This window comes from Panthera tigris, chromosome C1 (assembly GCF_018350195.1).
Source record: "Panthera tigris isolate Pti1 chromosome C1, P.tigris_Pti1_mat1.1, whole genome shotgun sequence".
Taxonomy (NCBI): domain Eukaryota; kingdom Metazoa; phylum Chordata; class Mammalia; order Carnivora; family Felidae; genus Panthera; species Panthera tigris.
The window spans coordinates 29145469-29154965 of NC_056667.1; the positions used below are offsets into that span (position 1 = coordinate 29145469).

Here is a 9497-nt window from a genome sequence, read left to right on the forward strand (position 1 = left end):
GCCCTGGTGACTGTGGCCACGTCCCAGCTCGGGGACCAATAGAGGGCAGTGCTCCCACATGGAGCCCCGAATGGCTGGCCAAACACTAATTCCAATGCCTTCAAATAGGCAGGGACTAGATGGCCAGCTCCTCTGGCTTCAGTCACTCAGCTAGAGGCCCTGGGTGACTCCCGTTCGCTAAGCTTAGGGGGAACAGCTGGGCCAGATAATTAACCTACTCTCACTCCTCTCCCTACTCAGGCGGGTCTCCTTTCTGGAACTCAAGCCCTGCTCCAAAAGGCCTGGGCCCCGGGAAAGCCACTGGGAACTTGACCCTCCCACATGCAGGCCCAGAGCCTCTCCGGAGGAGACTCCATTCCAAACAGCTCTAAGTGGGTGGCTACGGTTGGGGGTCAGCTAGTTCTGTGGACACCCAGCCCGGTCTTGGGGTCGAGGGATGATTGTACAGGACCTAAGCCATGTGACATACAAGCTAGTACAACTTCCTGGGGCAGGACGTGGAGGGAGAATATAGGCGTCCTTGAGGTTTAGGTTCTGGGTTTGCCTTGTCGACAATGATGGCCACCTTCCTTCTTGTTTTAGCCAACCCCCACCCTGTCAATGTTTTCCCAGCTCAAGGCATTAGTGGTATAGCATGGCCTTCCTTTCCCCCCTATTTCTGGGAGTGGCTATAGCACACACACACACACACACACACACACACACACACACACCCATTCATACACCAACACACAGGTTCACATGGGGAGAATGAAGCTCTCTTAAGGAACAGAATCTGTGTCCACATGATCATAGACAATAATTTTCTTCAGGTGAGAAGGGGAGAGAGCTGGGATCAGAAAATTCCAAATCTGCTTGGGAAGGCTTGGGCTTCCCTGAAGACTGATGCTAGGGCCGTCTGCCTCTCTTGAATGCAAGGAAGTCTGGGGCTCTCGGGAGTGAGCACGTAACTCCACGTACACACGGGATGGAGAAACCTTTCCTAAGCTGTATTGTATCCAAGGAGGAAGACTCCAGGCCAAAATCTGTCTCTCTCCCTGTGGTTTCTCCTCACACAGTCAAATGTGCTATGGTTCCTATGGCCATCCCAAGCTGGAGACTAGGGAAAGGACCTCTGGGGGCTTCTGTGACCAAGGGGTCGGTCACTGGGTAGCTGTCCCAGGCTGGTGCTCGTTAAGTAAAATCTTCACAAAGTGGAAGCTTTTCTCCCATCCTTGTTTCCACTTTTTTTTTTTTTTCATTTTTTTGTTCTACTCCTCAGCTGCTGCTCGTTCTTGGGAGGCCACATTGTTTTGCTGTTTTTGAGTTGACTTGCTTAAATAATAAATCCACCCTCTTGTACAGGATTAAGCAGACAATTAGGAAATCAATCAATCAATTGGTGTCAGCTGCAGGCAGAGGCCAGAGAAAGGCCTGGTCTTCCCTGTTGCCTTTCCAACCTCCAAACCTGCTGAGGCTCAGGGCGGTGCAGGCGGCAGGGAGCTCTGAGCTTCATTTGCTTCCATTTCAGGGCCCCGAGGCTGGGACAAATCCAGGAATGGAGGAATGAGGAGAGAGTGTGGGGGAGTATGGGGCTGATTCGAAGTTCTCCACTTAGTGGAGCAGGAAATGGAGGCCATGCTGTCACCTGGCTGTTACATTCCCGGCCTCGTCTTTAAGCGTTGAGAAGGCTCACTGGGCCCACCAGCACAGGCAATGGCTGGGACACGGGCACGAATTACAGGGCTAATTGCCCACTAGGCTGCACTGAAGAAGGGAGGAAAAAGAAACCAGCAGTGAGAGGCTGAGCCTTGGAAAAATCTTGGCGGCCTGTGTACTTGCAGAGATAATTCCTCCTGAGATTGAGGGTCAGAGCCCAGAAAGTCACCAGGGACTCTCAGCATGGTACCATCATCCTAAAGCCTCAGCCTAGCCAGGTACCACTGAACTGGCGGCCTGGGAACACCTCTCTGGGTGCCCAAGATGTGTCGGCTGGAGCCAAGGCCTCTCCCAGCCCCTGGGCTTGGGCAGCTTCCCTGGCAGGAGGGGGCCACGCATACACGCTCACTAGGGATACAACTTATCCCCACCCCCCAACCCTGTCCAGTGCTTGTGCTGCTTCAGGTTTTGTGTCCATGAAGAGTAAGAGAAACCTCATTTAGTTCCTCCTGAGAAAACTGAATCCATGTTTTATGCGTATCTTTAAAAGTTGTTTTAAAGGAAAAAGAGAATCTTGACTGGGATACAGGTAACCTTGAGCCCTGGCCCTGGAATCCAGATCTTCCCCCACCATCATGACTTTGAGGAGGTGGTGGGGAGACATTTGCTGCTGAGAGCTTGAACAGGGAGATGTCTGAGACTGCATCTTTCCCCCCAGGTACATGACTGTACCACTGTTGAGTCTTCCCACAGGCATAGGCATCACTCCCTGAGTGGGGGAAGGGGGGTTTCCTTAGGGACCCATCCCTGGAGAGATGGAAGGGCCTTCTGGTGGCACAATTGTTTTTGCTCTCATTCCTCCACCAGAGAAGCTGGGGCAGGTGGTTTGTTTGCAGAGAAGTAGGACTGGCTTTGCCTAAGCAAACAGGCAGGACTCCCTCCCCAGGCCCACTTAATTCCCGCAGGACCACTGTGGAAGCTGTTAGAACTCCCAGTGGATCCAGGTAGGTTCAGGCACCATTTGTTCTGTGGGTGGAGAGCCAGCTGGGGTGGGCTGGTGGGGCCTGACCCTGCTTCCGACTGCCCCATGACCTGGGAGAGTAAAGCTGGCCTGGATGCCACACACGAACGCAAAGGGAGACCAAAGTCAGGGTCTGGGGTCTTGGGTGGGGAACACAAAGATGCCAGGCTGGTGGTCCACGTGAGACAGGCAGTTCTTCCTTGGCTGAGAAGCAGTTGTGCCTGGGGAATGGCTGTCCCGAAATCAGTGTGGTGTCTGCAGTGTCGTAGGTCCTGGTCTGGTCTCAGGATAGTCTTGTTTACGGGAGGGGACACGAGGCAGCTTCATCTTCCCTAAAACTCACTCGCCTAAAGGCAGGGGCCCAACTGTTGCCCAAGTAACAGGCAGTCCTCATACTGGCCTGAGAGAAGGTCTGCGTGGTCACCTTGCTCCAAGATAGTGTGGCTGGAACTTTAGGAGAGGTTAGCTAGGGTATCCCAACGCTTTACCCGCAAACCAACCCAACCCTCGTAGTAAAAAGGACAGGACACAGCCCTGGGGTACATGTTTATGTGAGTAATAAAATATTTACTATAACATAAATATAAAGGGAACTTCCCAGTCTACATTATTTTTTTTTTTTTGCAATAAAGATACAAAGAATGCACCAAACATTGTTCCAAAAAATAATAAAAATAAAATAACAAAATTTAAATCCAAACTGTAACAAACAGAACAAGAAATGGAGAAGGGGGGAAGCTCCAAACACATCCAGAAAATAAATAGAGATGGGTCAGAAATTTGGAAATCATATTAAAATATTTTTTTTTCGGATTATTCGGTGTACAAAATCCTTTAGGATGGGGATGGAGGGCAACCCGGAAAACCAAAAATAAAAACCAAGCACAAAATGTTTCTTCTCCCCGCCAGTGTGTACATATCTCACATATTTACATGGTTCCCACCTCACCCCAAACTTGGGGATTTCTCTCCTGGCCGCCCAGCATCCCGCATCCCAGGTGGGGCTGGAAAGGGAGCAGGCGGAAGCTGCAGGGAATCAGGCAGAAGGTTCTCAGGGAAAGGCTTATTTCTACAGCTGGTCCAAAAATATCTCCAACTTTGTCAAGTTTCGTTTGTTTGTGGCCAGGAGGGCAGGGCCCCGCGGGGAGCGGGGGCCCTGCTGTGCAGCGGTCAGTCTGCAGCGGGGCAGAAGCCTCTTCCCATGGACTATGTTGTGGGAGCGCAGACCCCTCCCGCGTGGCCGGGAACCGAATCGCAGCTCGGATAAAACGAAACGAAAAAATGAACACTCGAATCTTTTTTGTTAGTTTTTTTTTTTGTTTGTTTTTGTTTTGCTTTTTGGGGGTAGGGCAGGGGAAGGTAAGGGGAAAAAATAAATTAGGCTAGATTAAAGCTTTGGCTATTTCCTGCTTTTATACACAGACGCGGCTCTCGCGGCCTCCCCTCCGGGGCCCCGATAAATACAGTATACAGCGATTTAAATTAAGGGCGCGGGCGGAGTTAGAAGGACCCCAGGAGCCGAGAGGCTCCGTGAATAAATAAAAACCGTAAAAAACCAAGCCCGGAGGAAGGGTAAGGGGGGGGGGCGCATCCTTATGAGAGAGAAGAGGCGTGGAGCGAATAAAGTGACAGTCCCCCACCCTCAACCCGCAGGCTCGGGAGTCCGCGCCGGGGAGAGGGACAGGGCACCCTCCTCTCTTCGTCCTCTCTCCCGGGGAATCCCTAACCCCGTACCGCGTTACCTGTCGCTGTGGGGAGGCCGCTGCCGGGATCCGGCCCCGAACAGCCCGGGGGGGCAGGGGCGGGGGTCGTCGAGGGGATGGGGGCGGGGAGCAGGCGGCGGGCAGGATGCCCGGTGAGTTGGCGCGTTTCGGATCTCCGGCTCCTCTCTCCCGGGGCTCGGGCGACGCAGCCTATCGGCCGTCTTCGCCGCTCGCCAGAGAGGGTCATCCGGGTGTTTGGTTTTGTTCGAAAGTTTCTGGGCTTTTTGTAAAATCCAAAGCAACCGAACAAAAAGAGTTCAGGCCGCGCGGCGCCTCGCCGCGCGCCGGCGGGGGCCCGGCCCGCGGGGTCACTGCACCGAGCCGGGCAGTGTGTGGTGGTGGTGGTGGTGCAGTGCGGCCGGCGGGGGCGGCGGGGGCGCCGAGGGCGGCGACGCACCGCCCCCGCCCGGCCCCAGCTCGCCCGGTGCGTAAACGTCGTCCATGGGCGGGTGGCCGGCCCCGGCCGCCGGGGTCATGCGCTTCTCCTTCTGCCGCCGGTTGCAGAACCAGACGCGCACCACCTCCTTCTCCAGCTGCAGGCTGTCAGCCAGGCCGGTGATCTCGTGCGCCGAGGGCTTGGGGCACTTGAGAAAGTGGCTCTCGAGTGCGCCTTTGACCCCCACCTCGATGGACGTGCGCTTCTTGCGCTTGCGGCCCTGCGCTGCAATCTTGTCCAGGTTGGTGGGGCTGCCGCTGGACGAGTCGGTCTCCTCCAGCCACTTGTTGAGCAGCGGCTTGAGCTTGCACATGTTCTTGAAGCTCAGCTGCAGGGCCTCGAAGCGGCAGATGGTGGTCTGCGAGAACACGTTACCGTACAGCGTGCCCAGCGCCAGCCCCACATCGGCCTGCGTGAAGCCCAGCTTGATGCGCCGCTGCTTGAACTGCTTGGCGAACTGCTCCAGGTCGTCCGAACTGGGCGCGTCCTCGTCCGAGTGCTCGCCCACCGACGAGCCACCGCCGCCCGCGCCTGGGTGCAGGTGCGCCGCCGCCGCGTGCAGGCCGCCCGCGTGTGCATGTCCGTGTGCGTGTCCGTGGGCGCCCAGGTGCGGCGGAGGCGACGGCTCCAGCTGCGCCTCGTGGCCGTCCTCGTGCAGCGCGTGGTGCAGGCCGGGCCCCGCGCCGCCGCCGCCCGCCGCCAGCATCCCCGCCAGGCCGCCGCCGCCGCCCCCCGGGTAGGCCGCCTGCGCGTACAGCCCGAGCGGCTGGGGCTGGTGGCCCCCGCCAGCTCCTGGGGACGGCGACATGGCCGGGCCCAAGTGGTGCGCCGTGCCGCCCTGTGCCCATGCCGCGCCCGCGTGGGCCGCCCCCTGATGCACCAGGCGCGCGTGGAAACCTCCTCCGCCGCCGCCGCCGTCGTCGGCTCGGCCGGTACTGCCGCCGCCCGCCTTGCCGTGTTCCAGGTGCGGGCCCCCGGCCCAGTCGCCGCCGCCGCCTCCTCCCGTGGGTAGCCACTGGGGGTGCGCTAGGCCCACAGGGTGGCCCGCGCCCGCGCCCAGCCACTCGTGGTGCATCAGCTTCTGCACTTCGCGGTACGCGGCCCCCGCGTGCAGCCGCTCGGCGGCCGCCGCCGCCGCAGCTGCCGCCGCGGCGTCCGGGTGCATAAGCGGTCCTGTGCCCCCGGCTCCGCCGCCGGGGCCCCGCGGCAGGTACTGCGCGGTGGTGGCCATGCCGCCCCGCGCCCAGCGCCGCGCCGCCGCCGCCGCTCCGCTCCGTCTGCGGGCCCCGCCGCCGCGCTCCGCCGGCTTAAAGCCCCGACCCGCTCGGCGCTCCGGAGCCCCACCCCACCCGCCGCCCATTGGCTGCCCGCGGAGCCGCCTCCCGCCCCCCGGCCACGGCCCCCGCCCCCCGCGTCCGCCTGCCGCCCGGCCCGGCCGCCCAGAGCTCGCCATTGGGCCTCGCTCCCGGGGTCCCGCGCGCCGGCCGTGCTGATTGGCCGCTGGGGCTTCATTCACGGCCCCCCTACCGTCCGCTTACATACTCACGCCCCGGGGGCGCGGCCGCCACGTGGGGAGTGGCGCGGGGGTGGCACTGGGACCGCACCCCCTCTCGTCCTGGCTGCGTGGGCCCCCGCTTACCCCTGGTGCAGGAGACTCGGAGCCCGGCAGGTCCCACACTCCACGCGAACTGAATTCCCGCCCGTCTCCTGCCCGGGCGGCCAAGAGGCGGCGGCGGGGATTGCGGGCTCCGGGAGGCGCTCAGGCTCCGAGAAGCAGCTCAGCCCCGCGCTCCTCCCTCCGCAGTGCCGCTGCCGGCGGGCCGGGATTCCCGCGGGTCTCGGCGGCTGCGAGCCGGAGGCGGCGCGGGTCCCGGCTCGGTTCCGGCGCGGCTGCTCACCTCGGCCGCCTTGCCTCCCGCGGCTTCAGCCGGCACAGAGCTCTCCTCTGCGCGCCTCCCCGGCCCGTCTCGTTTTCCCTCTTCTCCTTCTAGACCCAGCGTCGCAACTCCGCCGACCTACGCGGCCCCGAGAGCGCGTCGGGTGCGGGTAGAGTCGGACCGGCCCTGGCTTCCCGCCTCGTGCGGGTTCCCCTTCTTCCGGACTCCGCGGACCAGGTGAGTACGGCGCGGGCGGCTCGGGGCCCGCATGGCCGGCGGCAGCGATGCTTCGGGAAGGCGGGAGCTCCCGTATCCAGGCCGCGTTCCGGGCTTCCAGAGTGAGAGGACCTTGAGGTAGAGACCGAAGCCCGGCGAAAACGCCGCCGACGGGGGTGGTGGACGTACTGCGCCCACGGGTATCTGTCCCATGCAGCTGCCGCCTCCTCGCTTCGTCTCTCTGCGTGACCGGCTCATTGGTCGGGGTCATGACGGGGTCACTCGCGGACGCGAAACTTGCTCCAGGTGAGGAGTGGCATGGACTTGGGGAAGGGCGGCTGGCACTTCAGAAATGCCGCGTGCAGGCCGGGAGCTGTCCAGCCTCGCATGGAGCCCGGGCTGGAATTTAACGGACTTGCCTGGGCTGCCGAAAAGGGAATTGAGATCGAAGAAGTCTTGTTAGAGGGGTGAGGTGTACAGTGTGGGGATCTCCTCATCTCCCCAGCTCTTTGAGGGCTCCTTGAAAGATCCTGAGTGGACGTGGACCTCAGTGCAGCTACTCTGTGCCTCTAAGACCAACACTGGGCTGGAGGCCAAGTGGAGTGAGCTGCAGTCTCCATCTCTTTTCTGCACTGAGGTTTGGGTCCCAGGGAGTCTCCCAGCTGACAGCTCACCGCCGCCCCCCCCCCCCCCCCGCCCCTTGCCTCCGGTGGATCCACAGATTCCAGGGCCCTGGGGTCCCAGATCACAGAACTGAGCTAGGGGCCCAGCTAGACCCTACTGGGGAATTTAGAACTGCAGAATAGAGCCTCAGTGAGTAAATAAGGGTGATGGGGGCTCAGATAGCAGCTGCATTGGGAATGGTCCTTGGGGTAGCTGGGGCAGAGGCCGCAGTGATAAGGGTCGTCCTGGGCACAGACTATGCTCATCCAGGCCTTGAATGCCCTAGACCAGCCTCTGGCTAGCCCTCAGGGGATGGAGTGGGACAAGGCAAGGCCCTTGTCTGGCCATTGGCCACTGTCCTGAGCAGTCATCTTGGGTACCATCCTTGCTTCAAGAGCTGTGATGGAGCTCTGTCTGAATCCAGCTGGGGATGCTTGGCTTTCCTAGACTCTGGCCCAAGAAGTGGTCACCTTGAGCCACCCCTCCTTCATAAGATCATAAAACACTTGACTTCCTGGCCCCTCCTCCAAGCCTAGGAGTTAGGGCCAAGGTGGGAGTTCTGTAGTGAAGGCTACTCTTATGCCAGCCCTAACCAAGGCCAGCATGACATTGAAGCCTGGGCTTCCTACCTGGACCTGCCACCATCTTCCTGGGCGAGAATAACTCTGGTCCAATCCCTGTAGTTCTTGGTTTTCTTCCCTGTAAATTGGGAGTAACGGTACCATAGGCAGCCCACCTGTCTCACTGAGGGAAGTCAGATGGTAGTCTGAGACAATGGGGGTGAAAAACTCTCAGGAAGGGCTTTTACTCTGGTTGTTTCTATTGTGAGTGCCCAACGATCAGGCATGTTACTCTCCTTCCCTAATCAAATCTCAGTTTCCTTATCCATCAAGTGGTATTGTGGAGGTTTGGACCAGCTAACCTCTCAGTGCCTTCCAGCTGTGATGATCAGAATCTGTGAATCTCTCTGTTCCTGTTGGAGGAAGGGAAGTGTCTGGACAGTGGTCAGGTGTTACAGTGTCTGGCCTTTGAATCGCCACTGAGACTTGAAGAACAGTGACCCATGGGCACAATGCTTTATCAAGTGCTTAAATTTTTTTTTAATGTTTACTTATTTTTGAGTAAGAGAGACAGAGCACGAGTGGGGAGGGGCAGGGAGAGAGGGAGACAGAATCCGAAGTAGGCTCCAGTCTCTGAGCTGTCAGCACAGAGCCCGACGTGGGGCTCGAAACCACAAACTGTGAAATCATGACCTGAGATCATGGTCAGACGCTTAACCGACTGAGCCACCTAGGTGCCCCTATCAAGTGCTTTTACATTCATTCACGTTCACCTGCACCTCCCAGCCCTGTGGAGGGGCCCTGAGATTGTTATCCCTAGGGCAGAGATGAAGAAACTGAACTTGTCCGAGGGGTGCAGAATCTACAGAGGTCCTGCTTCTCATTGTGCTCCCATTGCTGTTTGATGGGGGAGGACACCTGTGGGGACAGTGGCTTTGGCTGTCGCAGCAGAGAGAGCCCCCCGGCCCCATCTCTAGTAGCTCTCTGGGGAGCGGAGGTTGGGGAGGGCAGGCCTGGACCATCTGGGGCTTCTGAAGCCCAGTTCCCATGTGTGTGCTGAATTGAGGGGTGTCTGCAGCAAAGCCGGGCTCTGAGGTTACCAGCTTGTCAGCCAGCAAGTCTCAGTCCTGATCCCGTCTCCTACTCCCCCACTAGCAGCCCGGTGACTTTGTGCTAGCTGCTTCGCCTGTCACAGCCTCGGTTTATTCATCTTAAAATGGGGACAGGACTGTCTGCTTCTTAGGCCTGCCCTGAAGCTCTAGTGTTAGATACTGCCTTGGGGTGAGCCGTGTGGACTAGGGCAGGGTAACAGTCCCGTCTCTG

At 59.3% G+C, this 9497-nt stretch overlaps 1 protein-coding gene across 1 annotated transcript; it reads right to left on the bottom strand.

Moving 5' to 3' along the window:
* Window positions 1-4730: 4730 nt before the first annotated feature.
* Window positions 4731-6089, bottom strand: POU3F1 (POU class 3 homeobox 1). Its single transcript, XM_042996864.1, has one exon. The coding sequence runs from the start codon at window positions 6087-6089 to the stop codon at window positions 4731-4733; it is 1359 nt and encodes a 452-aa protein (XP_042852798.1).
* Between the last annotated feature and the right edge of the window lie 3408 nt (window positions 6090-9497).

Bases quoted from the DNA above. Each gene is read 5' to 3' on its own strand.
- POU3F1 (XM_042996864.1), bottom strand. From the start codon at position 6,089: ATGGCCACCACCGCGCAGTACCTGCCGCGGGGCCCCGGCGGCGGAGCC.